Here is a 23,947-nt window from a genome sequence, read left to right on the forward strand (position 1 = left end):
ATTTTTTCGAAAGTAAACTGAAGGAACATATATCTCAAGCAACATCGCTAAAGCAGGCTGTGGAGCACCCACTATCTGCTACCTCAGTATGCTCCTTTCTTTGATATTGTAACATATTTCATGGTAATGCCTACCCGCATTACATATTTCTTCGGTTGATCATCCATGGGCAGGTATTAAAGCATCTGATGTTGCATACGGTTTAGAATGGAATCCCGTTACTGGATGTAAAAGCTGAATTTGTTAATGTTATAAAAGAAAGATAATAAAAATGTAAGAAAAAAATAATGTTTATGGCAAACTCCGCTAAACGTATCTCGAACAAACTGACTGAATAGTGCAGTGGAGAACGCGGGTGAACAATTGAAGAGCTGAGGATGACAAAACATAGATAATTTCATTATGTCAGGGGAGGTTGCAAAAGGGGAAGAAATAATACTGCTGCAGCGAGAAAAAACATAGTTATGGAAGTCCTTGCATTATGTGTTGATACTGAGTGATAAAAAACACAGGAAAATAATATGTACACAGAAGCTAATGCAGACGCAAAGACAAACAAGAAGATCGAAATATGAGAGGCAAAATTTGATTGAAAGTTATCCTGAAAAAGATATAAAAAGGGGAGAGATTTTGATAAAAACACCGACAGAATGAAATCCTGAGAGAGTATTAAATATTAAGTACAGATATAAAGAATTAGTATAATTGTAATGGAATATACATTCGCGGATACGCAAATGCTCATTGAGACATACATTATGAGACTATACACTGAAGGGAATGAATGATGTGAATGAGTATTAGCCTCCTTGTGATTACACTCCATTCGCCAATATTGTGACGTGATGTATTACTGTGTTGACCTTAGTTCTTGTACTGGTCGTCTTAGTGAAGGGCGTATGATGAACCAGGCATGACATGTCTGGAAAACTAACTGCGACCGGATCATAAGATTCAACAGCATTGCGCACTTCGTCTAACTATCTTCCCCCCCCCCCCCCCCCTCCCCCTGCCATCGTGTCATCGGTGTACCGCGTGAACCTAATGTCATCGGTGTGCCGCGTGCACCTAAATTCGAGCACTAATGTCATCAGGAGCTGCTGTGGTTGTCAACGTGTGTAAATGACAAAGATCGTTGGCGGCTAGCCCAACTTGTAACAACAGATGGATGGGCGACGGCCATCACTTGCCATTTCAGTGTAAGGACATCATCTCAGCAGCCATACAGTCTTCTCGTTATGGAGTTCAAAAGCCGTTCCCATACACGCAGATTGATATGGCCACAGGACTACTTTCATTGAATGCTCTTATATAGACGAAGATAACAGCGCAGTTTGGTTTCCCCTCTTGGGGAATTATATCGTTTAATGAAATAAAAAACTTGGTAGGCTTACCATGGGTCCTCTCTGGTGTAATGTATACAGTAATTTGCTGACACATTATGCCCACCTGTTTGTTCACCAACAAAATCCTGATGGAAGTCCGTATGTTGACAGCATCATATGTTCGACTGGTACCAATACAGTTAGTGTCGAACAGGTAAGATATCCTTCGGTTAAAAGTGCACCGTCACATTGGTACTGAGTCACTAACTGTCCCCAAAGTATATCAACGTCTTCGCACTAACGACGGCTGCTTCTTTCACACCCCGCGTTCGAGACCTAAGTGTTTCGCGGTAAACAAATGACTATTTTCCAAACCACAAACTAAAAAATTTCGGTCGCTTTGCAAACATATGCACTGCATCATTGCTGCTGCTGCTGAAGTACAAGTTAGATTTCACAGACATTCATTTCTCCTGCATAATACACGCGTTGGAGAAGGCAGTATCAAACTAGTGCAAGTAGAATGCTGCCGGAACAATGCTGAAAGTATCAAAAGTTAAACATAACATTTTCTGGTGCGAGGTTAACTGACTTAGTGGACAGAGAAATTACTTAGAAATGGCCGCAGCGAATTCTAAACGCCATTCTCCTGCTATCGAACATTCGCTTGTGGTTTCTTTGCAAACAGATGTAGAATAGAACTCATAACTCGGTTGTTCCGGTTAAATTCTGAGTCGCAAAATGGGATATAAGTCCGACCGACAATCAGTTTGGCATGATATGGCTTCTACTCTACTGCATTTGAAGCAAGTGTTTACTGTTTGGCGTGGCTCTGCCACAATTTAGTAGCGCACTGTTCAACTTCTGGTGCCCAGTAGGCCAAAAAAGGAAGTGTAAACCTTAAACTTGCGATGACAAAGAGATCATTAGAGATGAAGCACAATCTCGGATCGGACTAAGTTGGCGCAAGAGATACGCTGCAGTTTTTCTGAAGAGATGGTCCTGACATTCGCCTGAAGCGATTTATGCCGAAGACAGTAAACTAGAATCAGAAAGCTGGTGTAGGGATTTGAACTCTTCTCCACCGCATGTGAGTGCATTTTACTAACGATTGATATACCTCAGTTGGTTCCACACTCAATATGTGTAGATTACAATGTACGACTTTATTCACATGCAACTGTACAGGGCTCAGGGATTATGACTTTACTTCAAGTTTGTTATGAAGAGAAATGGACCGCTGTTTTGTTGAAGAAATAATCTTACTAGTGACTAGAATAGATCAGCGTAATGTACAGGGTGTCCAGTTTCAAAACGCTGTAGAAAGAGAACCACTGTTCAGAATGACGTCAAATTTGAACAACATATTACATACGCTGGGATAAAAATTGATCAATCGATGGCGCTGTAAGCATCAGAAGGTGCAAACCAACAGATGCGCGCGTGCCACTTTGCGTCCGAGACATCCAATATGACTGTCTCCATGAACTGTCGCGCGCTACTGGTAAAGCTCTTGTACAAGCACGGTGACTGTGCACCAGTTGGCCTGCAGAAGTTCCGTACACTCAAGAGTGTGGAAAAAGAGCCTGCAAAAAATTGTTGCTGAATTCGAAAAGACAGCTCTTTAGAAGTACAGTGTGACAGAGGGAGGAAAGCAATTGATCCGACGTCTGTCGAAGATGTGGCCACAGCAATGCAGGAGGGGTCGAACGGTGGTTGCAGACATGCAGTGCACGAGGAATTACCGGAGCGTTGGACATGCCTTCGAGTGCAGTGCATAAAAAATCCTACGAAACATCCTGCCTTGCTATCTACACAAATGCACCTATGTTCTTCAGGAGTTGCTTCCTGCTGACTTTCCGGCAAGACAAACTTTCGCTCTGGAATTTCTTGCTCGCATGGGAGTGGAAAATGAATGGCCCCGGAACAGACGAATCCCATTTTCAGCTCCAAGTACATGTCAACACGCCGAACTGCACAACATGGGCAACGGAAAATTCGAACGCAGATCAACCGGTGCCACTTTAATGTGCAAACGTGACTGTGTGGCGCGGATTGACGGCGTCGTTTATCGTAAGGTTGTATTTTTTCTAGGAGATGAGCCCTGCATGTCCTGTTACCCGTACCATCACTGGTAAACGCTGTAAGAGTCTTTTGCGCACTAACGTCATTCCAACCCTTCAACAAAGTGGATGTGTGGGTAGGATCATTTGTATCCGAGATGGCGCTGCTCCGCACATTGTAAGCCAGAGAAGCGGCTGCTGTAAAGGCACTCCGAAAATGCCAGTATCAGCCGTTATTTCCCTACAGCCTCGCCGTCCGTTCGGGTAATTTTACTGTTTATGCGGTTTTTTGCTTCAGAACAATTAAAAACCGATGTCATTTTGCTTTTAATGCGGTTTTCGGCCTCAGGATAATAGAACATTGATTTTCCCAATCGATGTGGTATGACTTTGCCGTGATGTGCCACAAATGGTGACTGCCGATCTTGTGCAGTCTCACACATTGAACGGAACGGATGGTGTAATATGGAACTCAAACTACAGCCGTCGTATAGCGATTCATCTGTCATTAGTAGTTGGTCCCATTAACGCTACGACGCTTACAGCGCCATCTATTGATAAAATTTTCGTTAATTTTATTTGTTCTATGACTTTTCCCCCTGTGTCAGTAATATGCTGTTTGAATTTGACGTCACTCTGAGCAGTGGTTCTCTTTCTACAGCGTTTTGTAACTGGAACTTTAGTTATGGACAGCCTTTATCTCTAGTGCCTTAAAAATGGGCACAGCAGTATAGTTTCAGTGTCTCCAAAACGTCAACTATACGCCTCTGCGGCATTGACTTCCCTGTGCCGGGCTGTCGAGACTCACGTGCGGCTGCTGGTAGCTGCTCATGTGGTGCTGCTGTTGCTGCTGCTGCTGCGGCTGTTGTTGCTGTTGCTGCTGCGGCGGCTGCTGCTGTTGTTGCTGCTGTTGCGGAGGCGGCTGCTGTTGCTGCTGCTGGCCGTGCTGCTGGTGTGGGTTGATGGGTGGGATGTCGAACTCCTCGTCCCCGAAGCTCGGAGTGTGAAAAGTCTGAAATCACAACCGTCCAGCTAATGACGATGTAATCCTTTACAAGGTTAAAATCCTACGACCCTAACTAACAACAGACCAAATATTGCACTCACATACTCCAGATTTTTAGATTAATGCCAACTAAGTTTCACTGTCTACAATCATCTTCGCAGACACGCAGTACTATAAAACTAAAAGTGGCTATACTGTGCCGCCTATTAGAAAGACTATCAACACAACAGGTACAAACACTGGGAGAGAACAGTCGTCAATTCAAAGACTGGTTTGAAGAGCACAAAGCTTTACCTGGTATGACTATACTGGGGCTGGTATTCTTTTGTCTGTGAGTCATCTCGTTAGACTAACATAACACGCAATCGAGAGGTGTTGCGTAACATACTATTAAATGACATTTCAGTAGTTATGGTCACTAAAGCATGCTAGTGGGATGGCGCTCTACACGTAAACATTTTGTATGAATGTCGGCCATGGAAGGCATTTTCATCAGACTGTGCGGTAGCGTACAGGGTTGATGTATCAACCTTTCTGAATGTGTCTCATTGATAGGGCATGGGGCATTACTGGAATAGTCATCTGCTAGGTGGGGAGATGAAGTTCATCTCTCCCCTTGATGGTACTGCGGTTTCAGTTTCCCTTTTTCTTTTATTTCCAGGAGAATCCATGATAACACAAACAAAAAATAAAATAAAATAAAATAAACTACAAAAGCACTCGTCACAGTCATCCACAGGGGTCAGAGACTCGCTTAATAAACTGAGCTGAAGAAATATGAGAAATTCTAAGTTACGTAATATGTCAAATGAAAACCAGTGAAAATGGACCACAGATTTAGCTCCGAACGAATAAAGAGGTTCCACGTTATTTTCAAGGACATCTGCGACTGGAAAATCTAGCGATATAGAAATATGCAATATGTTAAACGCTTTTAACTTGATAATTAGTGTACATGAGAACAAGTTAGGTCCAGTAAAAGTCCTTGCAAATACAGGAGATATTTTATTTAGTTGGCGAAGTGAGAAAATATAAAAATGTAGCAAATAAAGCAGTCAAAAGGGAAAAGAGACATTTAAAAAGTGAGACTGACAGAATGACAAAAATGGAAAAGCAGGAATGGCTAGACGAGAAATGCGAATGTTTTGAGGCACGCTTGACAACTTCTACCGCGTATAGGAGCTTTAAAGTGACCTTTGGAGAAAAGATAAATAGCTGTATGAATATCAAGAGGTCAGATGGCAAACCAGTTCTAAGCAAAGAGGTGATAACTGAAAGGTGGAAGGAATACGTAGAGGGGCTGTGCAAATCAACTGAAAGGGATGACAATGTAATAAAACACGAAGAGGAAGTAGATAAAGGTCAGATTTGAGATATGATACTATGAAGAATTTGACGGAGAACGCAATCGAGACACTTGGAGTAGACGACCTTTCCTGAGAATTACTGAGATCTGTGAGACGCAGTCAAGAAAAAACTATTCCATTTGGTGTGCAAGTTATATGAGGCAGGCGGAATACACTCAGGCTTCAAGAAGGACGTTATAATTCCTATTTGAAAGAGGGCTGGAGCTGACAGGTGTGAATATTACAGAACCGTCAGGGTAATAAGTAATGGTTGCAAAATAATGACACGTTTTATTTACAGGAGAATGGAAAAATCGGCAGAAGCCGATTTCGGAGAAGGTCAGTTTGGATTCCAGAATAATTTAGGAACACTCAATGCAATGCTGACCCTACAGCTTACCGAAGTAGACAGACTGAAGAAAGGCAAACACACATACTGTGTATGCGATTCATCGTAGTCGAAACAAAAGTCAGTGACATAATCACTGGAATACGGAGCTGTTCCGGATAGAAAAGATTTACAGCCCCTTATTAGATTCATAAAACCGTGTGTTGTTATACGCGTAGTCTAATGAAAACAAATATACCGATTTGATTATACGCGTATATTCTCTAACGTAACTTACTACAAATGATTGGGATAGAATAAATTTGTCATTTGAAAAGATGGTTGTGAATATTTCGTATCTTTTCCATATGACTGGATACATTGCGAACAAGTGCAAGGCGAAAAGTACAAAGGCGGAACAGTGAGAAGAGTAGGGGCAACGGAGGAATCCTATTACAAACGACTACAAAGATCTAAAATTTCCGCCTAAAACGGGATACATATAGGTGAATATAATACGAGATGCCACACCAAATTTGATACGGGTCCGAGATGTACTGAGTCATTAAGCCTTACACATATATCGCCACAAATATTAGGGTGCATAAGTTCGTAGCGATTTTGTTTTGCATGTTGGTGTTCAGGTTGCTACGGATTTATTCATGGGCTGCTTTTTTTATTTGTAATTCACTGTTGCTATTTGTCATTTGTAGATTGTAAGTGGAGCTATGGACGATAGAAAATGGAATACTAATTGGAGAAATCGGAACGTTTCCGACGTATTTTTCTGTTTGAGTTCAGTAGGCGGTGACAGCACGGAGGCAGCCAGAAGCATTTGTGCCATGTATGAGGTTAATGACGCTGGACAGAGTACGGCAAGAAAATCGTTTTCTCGGCAAGAAAATGGCTTTCTCATTTTAAGGAGGATAGTTTTTACATTGGTGACTCTCCACGTTCAGGAAGACCTTCAGGCTTTGATGAAGATCGTTTAAACACTTTAATCTGCAATGATCCGCTTCACTGTTCTCGAGAACTGGCAAATGTGATGAACTGTGATCATTTCACCATCCTCCGACATTTGCATGCAATGGTGAAAGTTCAAAAATCGGGTGTATGGGTACCTCATGCTCTAAGCCAAAATCACAAGAACCAGCGGATTTGCTCATCATCAATTGGCTCGTGAACAACATGGACCATTCCTATCCCGCATCGCTACTGGTGACAGAAAACGGTGTCTTTGTGGTAACATAAGGAAAAGAAGGAATGGCTGACCCGAACAAAGCAGCAACTACCCGAACAGAGATCTGCGCTCATCCTCAAAGGTCAATGTTATGCATCTGGTGGATCAGCGACGGTATGGTGTACTACAGATTGCTTCCCCGGGGTGTAATGTGTAACACTCCGGTTTAATCTTACTGACTTATCCCGCTCGATCGGGATCTGATAGCAGCCCAAATAGATAATAATTAATGTGACCGTGTACCTAATGGGGCTGGCAATCGGATTGGACTGCTACGGAGATGTTACATTCCATTTTGTCCTTCTCGAATACTGTAATAAAGAAATGTCTGGTGCCAAGAAGAACGACAACACAGCTTCATTAATCAACAACCTATATTCATCACAAAAACACAAAGTAAAGAGACAGCCACTGCCTTCGTCGTACAGAATTAATAACGGCTAATCTCAGCACAGGCCCTTTCGTTATTCATTATCGTCACACGCAATTTCAGTCACTGTAATCCAACACTGCAATCCAACACTGTAATCCAAATAATGCAATCCAAATAATGCCGGCGCGGTAGACGCGTAATTACTAATATCGGCACAAAAATATCGCCGAATCACACTAGTAACTATACTTTTTCACTTTCCCGTATATTTCTAACACAAAGGGGTTAAACCACGGCGATGGCCACTCCCTTTGTCGGTACAGTCTTGCATTCCAGCAACCGACCTCCACCCGGCTCGGCCCGCAGCGCGTACCACACTACACCTCTCTCAACACTCGCTCTCGCTCTCGCCACCCGACGCACACTATCGATTGTTTGTCCTGTCGACCTGTGCTGTCGCAAAACTTATAGTAAGGGCCTACGGACCCCTTACAAATGTCAATAAGTGATACGTCTTGAGCCGGCCGTTGTGGCCAAGCCTAGACGCTTCAGTCCGGAACCGCTCGACTGCTACGGTCGCAGGTTCGAATCCTGCCTCGGGCATGGATGTGTGTGATGTTTTTAGGTGAGTTAGGTTTAAGTAGTTTTAAGTCTAGTGAACTGATGACCTCATATGTTAAGTCCCATAGTGCTCAGAGCCATTTTAGCCATTTGATATGTCTTGCAGACGCAATCGAAGAACAACAATCAGGAAGACTGCGTGAATCGATGCTACTCCACGATAACGCCCTCTCTCATCTGTTAGACTGACAAAAAGAAACACTGTAGGCCCTACAGGAGCTCGGTTGGGAGGTCATTCCGCTCCCATCTTATTCACTTGATCTTGCGCCCTCAGATTTTCACCTTTTCCGCTCTCTATCAACCTTCAACGGACTTCCCTTGTGGATGAAAATGCGCTTCGAACAACACTCGCCGAGTTCTTCGCCTCAAAAAATGGCTCTGAGCACTATGGGACTCAACTGCTGAGGTCATTAGTCCCCTAGAACTTAGAACTAGTTAAACCTAACTAACCTAAGGACATCACAAACATCCATGCCCGAGGCAGGATTCGAACCTGCGACCGTAGCGGTCTTGCGGTTCCAGACTGCAGCGCCTTTAACCGCACGGCCACTTCGGCCGGCTCTTCGCCTCAAAAACGCATGATTTCCACAGTCGTGGAATCGAAAAGTTACATCAGAGTTGGCAGCTTGTTGTAAAGAATGAAGGAGAATATTTATTGACGTCTAAAGTCTCTGTTATGTGTGCCTGTTGCGTTTATTAAACTTACAGAAAAACGCTATGAACTTGTGCACCAACACTATGCATTGTCTTGTTGCAACTACTAAAAAGAAAAGGGAAAAGCTGTGTAACAACCGGACGTAAATACAGCTGTGAAGTGGCAAGGTAATGATGTTTCTTATGTCACAATGTGAAATGACTTTCAACCTACCAAGTGATTTAGTTACAGCACTGCGGTATTGCGGTATCCGTCCAGCTACAGAAACATAGCAATTCAACATGGTGTCCCGACCACGAAAAAAAGCACCGGTGGTGAACAAATTATGTGACTATGGCTTTCGGTGAAATTCAGGTTAAAATGCATAGAAGTCCAACAATACTCATTTTTTGAACGCTGCAATGTACGACAGCCCCTGCGGAACATGAGTTCAGAGATATTTTATATGTGATGTAAAGAAATTAGCAGAAAGCTCTCCTTGACTGACTATAAATATCACTTTTCATATTCTACAACTTGTTGGGTTATGAAACAGGCCCCATTCTCGACACTCGAGGAGACAGTCCCTGGCACATAAATATCTGAATTGCAATTTCTTTTCATCGCAAGCAATTTGCATCAACGTCTCCTCGCTAAATGCGCCTACTATTTATACGCATGCTCAGATAAAACAAGTCGTTAGCTACTGAATAGCCGCCATTCAGTTAATAGCTTGTCCGCGATGACAGCCAGCCAGAGACAAAGATGTGTTGCGGCCTTTTCTCCAGCGCAGCACGGCAGAGGCATTCTGCGCGCCGCTACACGCGTCCCCGGCTCGTCAATACGGGGTAAAGCAGAAGCACCGTTAACAAAAGGAGCCCCCCTGGCAGCCTGGCAGAAACAGACTCCATGTCGCTTCAAACTACTGAACTTAATTCAACCTAAAGCAGCCAGCAGGCGGGCATTATTCAGATTCTCCACTTTCGCTGGTCGCAGAGAAATCCCAGCCATGTTCCGCAGCGAAATAAAATCTTCGTAATTCCGCCAAAATTGGGAACGGAAAAAAGGGCGCCACATAAGATACAATGGTAACACGTGTCATTCTGTTTTATCCTCACTGCTCCTTTTAACATTACGGAAGGCGATAGCCCGGCTTTACGTCCCTTTTTAGGGCCACCTCCCCTCTTTTTCTGGAGGAAAATCTCCCTTAAAACAGAAATAAGAGGGTGGTGCCGGCTCTATAGAAAACGAGAAAAAGTTTATATTGCCCATTCGTCTCGCAATTTCAATACTTCGGCTTACCCCTCCTTTGGGCATCGATCGATTCCTTCCTCAGAACTAATTCACCGAAAGCAGGGCGCACAGAACAGTAAATTACGTATTGAATTGCAAACATTTGCCCTCGTCTAGTTTACGTTTACGAATGTTACTTCTGCTCGTGACTCTAAAACAGCTGAAAAGAAACGATAACGAAACTCGGAAACAGACGTCCTTCCGGAAGGCGACATTTAGCTTGTGCCCTCCCAAACCATAGCGTTTGCAGCACCTCTTTCTACGAAGCTGTCGAAAAATGAACACACCGGTATTCACGGCTTTTAAATGTATGGTTACTTTTTTGGCCATATTTTGCTAAACGAAATATTTGCAAATTCGGTTGAGAAATTATTACTGTAAAAGCACTTGTCAGAAAGATGTTGCGTTGAAGTGCACAGTCTATCTTTAAAATATGTATCACACATCCGTCGGAGGACTACTGATCTAAAAGTCCGAGGGCACACTGAAGGAGAACATAGTCAGATTAGTAACTTCATTTGCCTCGAGCGAGGTGGTTCAGTGCTAGTAAAACAGGACTCTTATTCGGGAGCGACGTGTTTTCGTTCGGCCATCATAATTTTGACTTTCCGCGGTTTCCCTGCGTCACTTGAGGAGAATTCTTGGGTGGTTCCTTAAACATGACCAAAACGGATTTCCCGCCACGTCTTCCTTCAATCAGAGCGCGCGCGTTTGTGTGTGTGTGTGTGTGTGTGTGTGTGTGTGCGTCTTTAATAACCCCTATGTCAACAGGATGTTGAAATTTAACCTCTCTACCTTACTTTTCTTTCCCTTTTATTCCAGTTGGTCAGACTTGTCTCACAGCATCATGCGAACCAAGAAAGCCATAGCGTTACTGCTGTGTTTGACATCGGCCCAGGGCATGACGCTAGTCGTATGCAAACATTGCTGGAAACCTTAGCCGTCCTGGCTGTACAGAGACTAGGGGCGCTGGAGGCGACAGGGATGGTGCTGACGTCTTTCAAAAAATCACCTCGTCTGCCGCATCAGGAGTGAAGGCGCTCCAGCACGTCACGCCACGTGTCCCTCCTACCGCGATTCCTGTGTTTGCTTTTCCTGGCAGGGGAGAGGAAGAGAGCCATTTGTTAATATAGACGCGCAAGTGCTTCTGACTGAAAGTACACAGAGCTTGTCAAGAGCACATTCGAACCACACGTGAATCCATCATGTGGGGACCTCATACAATGGCAGCCGTAGCAGTCTATGCAGCATTTTTATCAACTCGCTGAAGGACATTGAGAGTCAGATGTTTCCGTGGAGCTCCCCAGAATACCAGGAATGCCAACTTCGCCTATCAAGTACCTATGGCCGGCGTGGAGATAGGAGCCGGGATCCAGTTGTAATTCTGTTTCCGTCACCGAGGAGGGATCTTATAGTAACTACCATGCCTCGACCGGCGGTTAATTTTCCAAAAAAACACTCCATTCCACAACGCACTGATACGCCAGTCTACAACGCACTGATTCGACTTAAGAGCAGTATGGAGCGAACTAGAGTGTAGAAAATTTCCTGCCTTTATCTGTTACCTGGCTCAAATTATACGCTCTCCACAAGAGCAACTATGGATCCCACGAATCAGTTAAACGTACCAGTTAGATACACCTGTTGAGTTTATTATCGAGCTGTTACGTCAAACGAAGCGTCCGACTATACTCCTTTAGTTTTATTTTACTTGTGATATATTGCCGTGTTCAAGTCAACCTTTGGACTGAGGAAAGCTTTACATTGATGTGACACAAGTCATGGGGTAGCGATATGCACATATAAAGATAGCGGTAGTGTCGTGTACACAAGGTATAAAAGGGCAGTGCACTGGCGAAGCTGTCATTTGTACCCAGGTGATTCATGCGAAATGGTTTTCCATGTGGTTATGGCCGCACGACAGGATTTAACAGACTTTGAACGCGAAATGATAGTTGGAGCTGGTTGCTTGGGACATTCCACTTCGGAAATAGTTAGGAAATTACATATTCCGAGACCCACAGTATAACGAGTGTGCCAAGAATACCAAATTTCAGGCATTACCTCTCACCACGGACAACGCAGTGGCCGAAGGCCTTCTCTTAACGACCGAGAGCAGCGGCGTTTGCCTAGAGTTGTCAGTGCTAATAGACAAGTAACACTGTGTGAAGTAACTGGGGCGTACAGCGAACGCATCCCTTTGGACAGTGCGGCAAAATTACAACTGTAAACTTGCCTGATCAGATGAGTACCTATTTCTGTTGGTAAGAGCTGATGGTCGGGTTGAAGTGTGGCGCAGACCCCATGAAGTCATGGACCCAAGTTAACAACAAGGCACTGAACCGATCATCAACTGAAAATTGTTAGGTCGGGTGCTTGGAGACCATTTGTAGTGACCTCGTGTTCCCAAACAATGACGAAATTTTTTTTGAATGACAATGCGCTATGTCACCGGATCACAATTATTCGCGATTGGTTTGAAGAATATTCTGGACATTTCGAGCGAATGATTTGTTACCCAGATCGCCACATGAATCCGATCGAACATTTCTTGGACATAACCGAGAGATCAGTTCGTGCACAAAATCCTGGACGGCTATGCAGGCAGCGTGACTCAATATTTCTGTAGGGGACTTCCAATTATTTCTTGAGTCCCTGCCACGTCAAGTTGCATGGCTTTTGTCAAAAAAATGGTTCAAATGGTTCTGAGCACTATGGGACTTAACATCTGTGGTCATCAGTCCCCTAGAACTTAGAACTACTTAAACCCAACTAACCTAACGACATCACACACATCCATGCCCGAGGCAGGATTCGAACCTGCGACCGTAGCGGTCACGCGGTTCCAGACCGAAGCGCCTAGAACCGCACGGCCACACCGGCCGGCTGGCTTTTGTCGCCTCAGTGTACATTATATATCGGGAGAATAAAGATGTGTAAAACAGCATCGATTCAAAATCTTCCACAAATATTTATATAGTATCAAAATTTCTCTTACTTTACGGGCAAGTGATATACACTTTATTTTGCAAAAGAGTTAAACAGTTTATTGTAAAGCATGGATAACTACAAGAGAATATACGAGAATTATTTCATTGTTTGAACGCTGCCACCTTTTTATACCATTTTCTTTGAAAATTATTTCTCCATTCGCTACTCGCTACATTTAACAATATTTTCTCGACATTTTACTGTCTTTAGTGATCACACGATGTGTGTGCTGCCTCCCTCCCACCGCACATTCTTTATGCACGGTTAGCTTCGGTAACTAGCCGAGTCGCTTGCAGAAACTTTCTCTATCCGACTTTATGTGCATAGCTCTACAGACGTCACGCCCAAAAGTGTTTATCTCCATTGTCCGCACTAGGTCACCCGTTTTGTGATTATTTCTTGCAATGGAGTACTTTATCGAATTTAAGAGCAATATACTAAAAATACCAGTCTTAAGGCTATTGTTATTTATTGGTCTGGGACGGAAATTCGTCTTGGATACGTAGACAGATCTGTATTTACGGTGAGAAACATTATTTGCCAGTCCGTCTGAAGCGGCGGTAACGCGCAGGCGACCTGCAGCAATGGCTAGGAGAACATCCTTTCGAGTGGCATTACAGTTTGGAGCAAGCACTAAGCGGGATTATAAGATTGTAGCTGTTCGTGGCACAAATATTTACGGAGGGGACCGGTGAGAGGGCTTGGAGATGATCATTAAAAGTTTTGGCAACAGTCAGTGATGAGTGAGCACCATTATTCCACAGCCCCGCCGACTCCTTTCAGCTGTTACAAACTCTTCGAGTTACGTGCCCGCGGAAGAGCGCCGCCGTGCATCAGCACACGAGAGAAGCATCCAGTGGGGGGTGAGGTAGTGAGGGAAACAGGGAGGAGCGCTTATGATGCGCGTGGCTTGGCGGTACGCTTAAGAGGGCGAAGAAGCTTCCCGCTGCCAGGAACAATTAAGCTTGCACAACGCTGAACGTACGAACTTACTATTTCAAAAAAGTCCTCAGCGTTATGGTATTCTTTCTGCCAGACTGCAGTAACAGCACATCTCAGACATTACAGGGATCTCTCCGCATCACCTTTTTGTGGTCATGGCGTTCGGTATTTAAACTCCTGCAGGGAAATACAAAGTACTAAGAGTGGTGTACAATACAGGACTGATTTTGTTATAGCTAGTTTAATAAAGCATAAGAATTTCGTAGTTTTTTGTTCCTTAGCGTTCTTGTTACCTTACGTAACTCGTATCAGACGAATTGTTGAGTAAGCTTACGGTGTGTTCAGTTGTGAGGTAGCAGCCACTGTCCAGGCGACAAAAACAAAGCGGTCTTCAACTTGAATGTAAAGCTTTATTGAGACCGACATTCACTGTCAAATTTTCTTTGACGAAGTTTCTTTGTCGCATAAAATTTGATAGTGTAATAAGAAACTTTGTCAAAGTTAGGCCTCGGTCAAATTTTCTTCGATCAAATCTAACTCCTCACCTTAGATTTGATTAAAGAAGGCGTTCGTCTCTGTTTACTGCATGGACAAAGGTAACCACTTGGAGCGTTAGCATCACTACCGCTGTCCGACATTTAATGTTTATCAACATGGCTTCGAAGTTTACATGCTGCGTCGCATATACAACGAAACTGATAGAAATGTACGAGGCAGATTGAGCACTGTATAACTTGCGGCATCCCGAATACAAAAGTAAAACGAATTGAGGAGGCCATTAGCGTGAAATGCGGACAGAATGTACCCCCGAGAATGTAAAGGAGAAAATCTAGAAAGTTTGTAGAAATAAAATTATTTCTTAATGGTTACAGTGTGTACTAAACATTTATTTGCCTTCAGATATACCTCCTTCAGTGCTTTATAAATAGCTTCACGCGGTTCTGATATTATTTTCGTCAAAGTAAACTGCGTTATTCGAGTGCCATACTGTAAACTGGATTACCTTTCTCCTCTTGTGAGAAATCGCTATTTTACGGTAATAAGTCTGTCTTTTGCAGATATAGCATTTCTGATGTGGGTATTCTGCTTCGTAATATGAGGAGCCACTTTCTGAAGCATGTATTGAAACGTACTCTCGTCCTTTCTGGAACACATATTGAAACGTACTTTCGTTCTTTCACAAATAATTGTGTTACGGCCTTACGTGTTCTACTTGCAGCTCCCGTAGCCGATTTTCTTGGATCCGACTTACACAGATAATTATCGGGTCGCCTTTAATTTTTCACACGCACAAGTAATGGGCAAAGTGAACGTCACGTTAAGTTAAAAAGTACTAGCTCCGATTGGTAATTGATCCCTATACGCTGACATTCATAGGCTGGCATTTATCGAGTATTCCATGGCAATACACGACTTATTCTATAATGGGGAACCTAAGATCGTGAATGAAGTCCGATCATTCAGTTCACTCTTCGCTTACACTACCGATGTGTAAATGATTCAACGTCAAACCTCGGTGAGAATGGGCTCACGTACAGAAGGAAAATGAAGATTAGGCTTTAACGTCCCGTCAACGATATTGTAATTAGAGAATGAACATAAGTTCGGATTAGGCGAGTAAGGCAAGAGAGAAAGCATATTGGTGAAGCCATGTTCAGGAGAAGAATTAAACGCTTTATAATCTTCGAAAGAAAGCAATAGCATGGTACTGAAATCCGAGTGGTTGCATATGTCAGGCTGCACACGAACAGGCGACACTACATGGTTCGCTGTATCAGCAAGGTTTACAATAACTGTGGGATGATGGATAGGAAATATCAACAGCTTTTTCAATGAGAGATTATGCATAGATGATGATGGATACTGTTCAGTGACACAAAATTGCACTGGTTCAAAATAAAAAAAAAGAATATGTGTTGTTGCAATTGTGTCGACGAAGGAAAACAAGCCGGCCGAAGTGGCCGTGCGGTTAACGGCGCTGCAGTCTGGAACCGCAAGACCGCTACGGTCGCAGGTTCGAATCCTACCTCGGGCATGGATGTTTGTGATGTCCTTAGGTTAGTTAGGTTTAACTAGTTCTAAGTTCTAGGGGACTAATGACCTCAGCAGTTGAGTCCCATAGTGCTCAGAGCCATTTGAACCATTTTTTGAAGGAAAACAACTGCTAGAAGTAACACCAATAAGTAGAAGGGAATTGCTAGATGATGAGTAAGGACTCAACTTTCACAAAGTTACACATTTTCCAAACAATAGTGTTGCCCTCGGTTCAGTAAACGGTTTGAATAAATTGTGTCGCTGCGAATCGTGTAGAGCGACCGACCGCAGTTGCCTTTCGACCCCCCTCCGTCCGTGTATAAGTAGCCTCACAACAAACGTAGAAAAAGCTTGACAGCCAACCCTAAGATAAATTTCTTTCCCGTTAATGAGTAGCAAGCGATGACGCTGCACAATAGAGATTTATTCATGATTAATCTCAGACTAAAAAAGAAAACCATGTCTAAAACGAGATTGCAGCGAGGTATAATAATTGAGGATGTAGTTAATAGGACTATATAAAATATGTGCTGAATAACTGGAAGGAACTACGGAAGGAACTACGAGAAGACTGTTAACAACTCGTTTCCACGAAAGTGATTCCGTGTTTAGATACTGTCAAAAATGTACTGCAGAACGAGGGCGCAGAGAAAAAAATCTTTTTTGTGATTTGCAGTAGGTTTTTAAGCACGTGATCTTATTCACAAGGATTGTAGTCGTAAGGAACATTTCCTGCCATCAGTTAAGCACATTTTTTTCACAAGGTAACTTTCTTTAACTTTTATCTTAAGATAAGACGAATGCCAACAAAAATAAAACAAGGGTTATGTAATGTCGAATTCAGTCAGGCGATGTTGTGGGAATTAAATGGTTCAAATGGCTCTGAGCACTATGGGACTCAACTGCTGAGGTCATTAGTCCCCTAGAACTTAGAACTAGTTAAACCTAACTAACCTAAGGACATCACACACATCCATGCCCGAGGCAGGATTCTAACCTGCGACCGTAGCGGTCGCGCGGTTCCAAGCTGTAGCGCCTAGAACCGCTCGGCCACCGCGGTTGGCCTGTGGGAATTAGATTAGGACAAGAAACATCAGAATTAGTAGATGGTTTTGCTATGTTTGCAGCAACGCTTCAGATTTGAAGGAACTGGCTGCTCTGAACTTGGGTGCGTTTTCCTAAATCCCCGTTATTCTCCTAGTAATGGGTCAAGTTGTTTCTCTGTCAGGACTTAAAGTACTCTTGAGTCAACCTTCTATGTTTTCAAGAAGTGTGAGATGCCACGGAAGTTGTCCAAGCCATATTTGCCACCATTTTTGTAAAGAGGCTGTATCAGGGCTGATGTACAACCGCACGACAGTTGTTCTGCTTCCCAAATCTTATGTAGGATCTCTTTTACGAGTAACTTACTGATTTCTTTTTCACCTACATGCCTTTAGAGTTAAACAGTTATTGCGTTTTTACCTAGTGCAGTGTTGCTCTTTAGGGACTGGATGATCCGCCTGATTTCCCCTCTCATGAGTGGGGATAATTGTGAGACACTGAGTGCATAGACTGTTAGTTAATCATCAGGAATGGTAGCACGTCAAATGAGTTTGCTGCCATTTTCATGTATGAGACCTTGCTCCAGGTAAATACTAGGAACTGGCTTTTTACGCTGAAAGTAGTTGTGTAACAAAGAAGAGGTCTTAATAAAGATTACAGCCTGTGGAAAAATATGTTCTTCATTCAGCATCCTAGAGTCTTCTTTAGCGCTTCCGTGCCAGTGAAGTTCACTACGATCTCAAGAACAATGACTTGTCCTAAATTCTTCGAGTATAAAATTTTATTTGCATGCTCCACATCGAATTGTTAAATAATTTATCCTTATTCCTAGGCATCACACAGTCATGTATATTAAGTAAAATTTTAACTAATAAATGTCGAGCTGCAGGTACAAAGAATGGATTAAAAACGTAGTTTCAGTGATCCTGCGCATGATGGGGATATTGTAACGCAGCACTGCATGCTTCGTCAGTCACGTTAAGTTTAAACGTTCGTTATTGATTCGTTCTCATCTGTCACGTACCTGGCGGCCATGGATGGACTTACCTTCCAACTCACGGCGACAACTCTAGGGGTTGTGTACTATTTTAGCCTGTGAGGATTATACTTCAGTGAACACAAGAAAGAGCACTAGACACTAATCACGAGTTATGGATAGCGAGACTCAGTTATTAGGAATGGCAGTGTCTTGAGCAAGCTATTCTGGGTCTGAGACACAACTTTCGTGCTTTGCAACGCAATGCCTAGGTAGCTGCATAGTGTAATAGTGTTTATACACGTCGCAGAGAAACGACGATAGGCAGCTCCACATCAACAGCCTATGCGAACGTCGCCAAACGACGTTAACAGGTTAATGACCGGTCGGTCTCAATCTAAAGAGGACGTGCGGCCAGCATTACGGACGGCTCGCTACCCTAACGTCACTAACGCATGGCATGTCATTTTATGCCAGCCTTCCAGTTGAAAGCTCCTACCTTAGTTCCTTAACAAATTGATGACATTTAAAGGAATTAGTACGAGAGTAATACTACCTATAATCTGCAATAGAGGGGCTGTTGCGTTGTGCTGCTGTCCAATATTCTCATCAACTTATGTGTAGTATCGCAATCCCTCGAACGTCATTGTTCGAGGGATAAATATACTATCACTGTTCGAGGGATATGTATATATAGGGATTGCGATACTACACATAGCTTGATGAGAATATTGGACAGCAGCACAACGCAACAGCCCCTCTACTGCAGATTATAGATAGTATTGTTCTCGTACTAACCCCTTTCAATGTCATCAGTTAGTTAAGGAACGAAGGTAAGAACTTTCAACTGGAAGGCTGGCATAAAATGAACTGCCATGCGTTAGTGACGTTAGGGTAGCAAGCCGGCCGTAATCCTGGCCTCACATCCTCTTTCGATATAGAGAAAGAGAGAGAGAGAGAGAGAGAGAAAAATAATAGTTTCAACCTCGTGTTGTTTCTGATGATTCGTCACATCGTTGAGAGGTGAAGGCTAGGTTAAAACGTCAACTGAAAAGATTCGATCCCGCGACCCTCTTGTTCCTGGCAGGCGCTTTACCACTAGATCCACAGGCCCTACAAATATACAGGTAGTTTATTTATAAGTTTTGATGAGTGAGCTTGTGAGTATAATAGTATGTGATATATATGACCTTATCTGATGACTCTATTGACTTAGAAGCTTAAATTTTTGAAGCCACTACGGAACCGTAGACCTTAGTATGTGACATACATGTCAGTTCGATACCTGAACACATTCCTGAGGAAAAGGCGTCTTAACAGTCGGTCAGACAGACAGACGGACAACAAAGTGATCCTATAAGTCAGAGGTTCCTAAGCTTTTTCTTTGACGCAACACTTTGAGGATCCTGATACTTAGATGGAACACCTTGTTTATTTCGAACGTTAATAGAAATTTTAAACATAAGAAAAACTTGTTTTATTCTGTGGTTACTTCCATTTTAAATCATGACTAATAGTACTGAAATCATAATGAAATTAAAAATGTGATTATTATCGTCAAAATGTCGAAAAAAATCGCAATATATTATTAATAGTGTTTCACAGAACATTTACTCATTTCCCTTGGAAAACAAGCGTTCCGTGGAAAACAGCTTGGGAAACCGTGCTGTAAGGTTTCCGCTTTTACCGATTGAGGTACGGAACCCAAAAAGGAAATATTTACATTATACCTAAAGAATACATGTCTTCTTAGAAACCGTATGACGCTGGAGTCGTTGTCCCTACCCTGGATGTGGTGCAGGCATCTACTCTTCTCTTAAAAATTTCGGTGAGTTACAATTCCAGCATACGTCTTCTGGAAGATAAAATTGCGTGAGCTCACACATGAACTACAGGATCACGAGGAGATTCTAGACGAACAATAGGTCAAAAGATACACGATCTAAGACTGACGGACTGAAACAACAAGAATTTTTATCTCCGACGTTTGAGCAGGGAGTGTTTGAACCGTGAAAATATGACATGTTTATATCGGAGAGGCAGCCCGAAGCTCCGCTGTGATGCTGTCGAGGGTCAGAGACAGTAAACGAAAGTGGCAGCAGGCCTCTGGAGCGACGGGAAACAGCAAACGTAACGTCTGTTTTGCCATGTCTTTGAAGCATAGAAGACCTGACGCTGTCATACTGCGGGAAACAGCCTGACAGTTGACAGTGCCCGTCCTCGGAAATGCGATACAGTCTGCTGACGTTTGGCGACCTCCATTTCCTCCGCTGATAAAAACCTGTTGTGTCGGCAGAACACAGATGAGTTTCTACAGGTTTTACAAATGCGGATGCGCACAGACTTTGCTTCTCTGTTACCTCTGCTTACTGACGCACAGCAGGACATTATGCTTACGCTGGGATCAAATGTCAAAATAATAAATGCCACAGGAAGAAAGCGACGGAAACAGATAACAATGAGGTTACTGTAAACCAAGTTGTTGTATCTGAAAGCGATTGCTTTTTCTTTAGAAAACAATTATAAACTTCCGGTTTTTACGCACATCATTACGTAGCTCGTTCGAAGGTAACAGGAAGAGTGATAGATAACCAAACATCGATAAAAATATCCAGCTTACAGATACTACGTATTATTGCCTGGAAGGTTACCTGCCGGGTTATCTTTCCACCTATTCGATGTTGTTCATAACAGTGAAGACTCGTTAAGTTCTTCACTAATGTGCAACTCAATCTTCTGTGGTACATTGATCACGTACTTAGTTTTGTGTTTACATCAAGAGCGGGTTGTCGTATTAAAAACATATTTCCTTGCGACGTGGCACAAATGGTGTACAAGGCAAGTGGTTACTAATTCATTAGGTTCCTATGTTATTCTGAGCAACTAAACTTCAGAAACGCCGGCCGCGGTGGTCTAGCGGTTCTAGGCGCTCAGTCCGGAACCGCGCAGGTTCGAATCCTGCCTCGGTCATGGATGTGTGTGATGTCCTTAGGTTAGTTAGGTTTACGTAGTTCTAAGTTCTAGGGGACTAATGACCACAGATGTTAAGTCCCATAGTGCTCAGAGCCATTTGAACCATTTTGAACCTTCAGAAACAGGTTCAGTGCTTCTCTACCAGGGCATCAATAGCGAAAATAGGAAAACAGGCCTTATAAAGATGTTTGCAAAATCTGCTCCTCTGTAAAAATTGAATACAGAATTTAAAAGCTGGTCATTCTGAGCAGAAACGACTGACCCGACACTGCAGATTCACAAGTATTTTTTACGGTGCTGTAATAAAAACAGTAATCGCTTGTAGACTCGCAACCATCATCAAGATGGTTTGCAACTATCATCAGAAATTCTGGTTTGTGCACGCTTCAGTGATTTATTAAACGTTCGATGACTGAAAACATTTGAGATCTGTTCCGCGTAAAAAAGAAAAAAAATCAACGAAAAAGTACAACTGCCTTAAAAGTATGAAAGATGATCACGTAGCCAAGTATTTATTTGAATAGGGAGATACTTATTGATCGCTGTATACAACTTCCATTCCGGTTAGTATATGAGGATCAACGAACATGCTCAAAAGAAAGGTAAAGAAATTTATTTTCCCAAAAAACAAAAGTATCTAATAACAGACACACACGGTAATAACAGAACAGCGAACGAAGTAACCAGAGCGAGAGCAGAGAAAGTAGTGTGGTGTGACGTAGCCGGGCGATGTTCGTACTTCATCATGTGAATGGATGGCTCCGTTTCCTTTTGTTAGTAGATGGCATGGCCGAGAATTTATGACCTGACGCTGCGGGCGGGACAGGGTGATTGATTTGACAGCGCTCAGAAAACATTCTAATACGTGTTTCGAGGCTCAGCATTGATTGCAGGTGGGATGACCGCTCAAATGACCACGGAAATTTACAGGCAAAACAGCACTGTGGATCGTGCAATACTCACAATAGGCGAGGAGTGTTTGTCTCGTAGAATAATTCAGTGCTATGGTGAAAAAGAAAGGGAAAAAAAACGAGAACACGAACAAATGTGAGTAACATTTACGTCTTTTTGTAGGACTACGAAAATGATTTCATAACTAAGACCACGGTCTACAATCCGCTAAAGTATCTGCTGTTTCATTTGAACAGGGGTGCCCAACATTTTAGCTTACCTGGACAACACTGGAAGAAGACGAGTATTTTTGGGCTGCTTATAATATACATAACACTATTAACTGCTGAGAGAAAAGGAGGAGAGGGAGAGAGAGAGAAAAGAGAGAGAGAGAGAGAGAGAGAGAGAGAGAGAGAGGGAGAGAGAGAGAATAGTGTCGTGTGTGGCGGGCGTTTCAGATTGTAAAAATTCAATTTATTATAACTTTATATAAAGGGAATTTTATGGAATTTTTTGTTTTTTACCGGTCGTGTGATAGACGCTCACATCTTGGGCCGCACTGATACTCTCGGCCGCATGCACCCATCGGAGCGCCGATTGGACACCACTGGATTAAATGATAGGCCTATTTTAGCATTCTCCTCCAATGTTACTCCTAACTTCTGGTTTCTCCGAAGACGTTAATTTCCTCCGCATCTACGCTATTCAACTAACTTAAGAAAATATATGTCACATACTAAGGTCTACGGTTCCGTAGTGGCGTCAAAAATTTAAGCTTCTAAGTCAATAGAGTCATCAGATAAGGTCATATATGTCACATACTATTATACTCACAAGCTCACTCATCAAAACTTATAAATAAACTACCTGTATGTTTGTAGGGCCTGTGGATCTAGTATTTAAAACATGCTTAAGAACTAGAAAATATTAATAAATATAAAAACAAGCACCATATGTTTTCCTGCAGTTTAAGACTTTACAGCTCTTATCATACGTAATGATTTCTTAGTACGTATTTTGTTTCTTGGTGCACTTAATGTACAGACTAGACGTCAAACAACGAAAGAAATAACAATTTCACGGTGTTTCCTTTTCAAGTGTCAACTTATAGGTCACATTTCAATTACTAGCGCATCTGTAAACTCGTGTAATTACTGACCACATCCACACACTAAACTGCGTAAAGCACTCTCTGCGTATTGCAAATAATTTCACAAATAACGAAGAAAATTACTTTTTTTATGTTTTTTACACTTTGATTCTGGACCTGGACATGGGCCAAATTCTGTGTGCATAATACAGCCTGAAATACTTCGGATTTCTGATTATACCTACGTAGACCTGGCCGAAAGGGAAGTGGAATGCTTGTAAGTACTAGGACGCTGCAGTTTATATTCGAAACAGGTTACTTACAAAACGCACAAGTGTGTTGGATCCGTGTAAGGCTGAATTAAGACACAGTATGGACCCACGAATCAGGACTGCATTTCCCTCGGTGTATTTCACTCGTTGTCACTCTACCATATACATATCAATACACTGATTTTTAAAGTTGTGGTAGTTTTGAGTGTGCTCACTGAAAAATGAATATTTTGTTTTTACTTGTAATAGCGTGCTTTAGAGTACGCTGCGATTTCCAGGTAGATAGCTTTTGTAAAATCACTGTACCTCTAAGACCAATGCAATTATGTGGTCGGAATCACGCTTAAAGAACGCTGGGAACCACCAACAAAAAACAGATAGTCGGGGGCCGTTAAATGCCACAAATATCCACGACAGGACTAAAAGACGAAACCTTCCAGGCACGTCACCCGCCTTCTACGACACGGCCGATTTGGCTGGCAGCCTATTTTTATTCTGAAACGTA

General features: G+C 42.7%; 1 protein-coding gene across 5 annotated transcripts in view; it reads right to left on the reverse strand.

Moving 5' to 3' along the window:
* Positions 1-23,947, reverse strand: part of LOC126485413 (TOX high mobility group box family member 3-like) — a 489,322-nt gene that overhangs the window by 63,251 nt on the left and 402,124 nt on the right. For all 5 annotated transcript variants that reach the window (XM_050108876.1, XM_050108870.1, XM_050108874.1 and 2 more), the window contains one exon: positions 4,197-4,400. In XM_050108876.1, coding sequence (XP_049964833.1) covers positions 4,197-4,400 — 204 coding nt within the window. The remainder of the gene's footprint in view (positions 1-4,196; positions 4,401-23,947) is intronic.

Source organism: Schistocerca serialis, chromosome 1, assembly GCF_023864345.2.
Source record: "Schistocerca serialis cubense isolate TAMUIC-IGC-003099 chromosome 1, iqSchSeri2.2, whole genome shotgun sequence".
Taxonomy (NCBI): Eukaryota; Metazoa; Arthropoda; class Insecta; order Orthoptera; family Acrididae; genus Schistocerca; species Schistocerca serialis.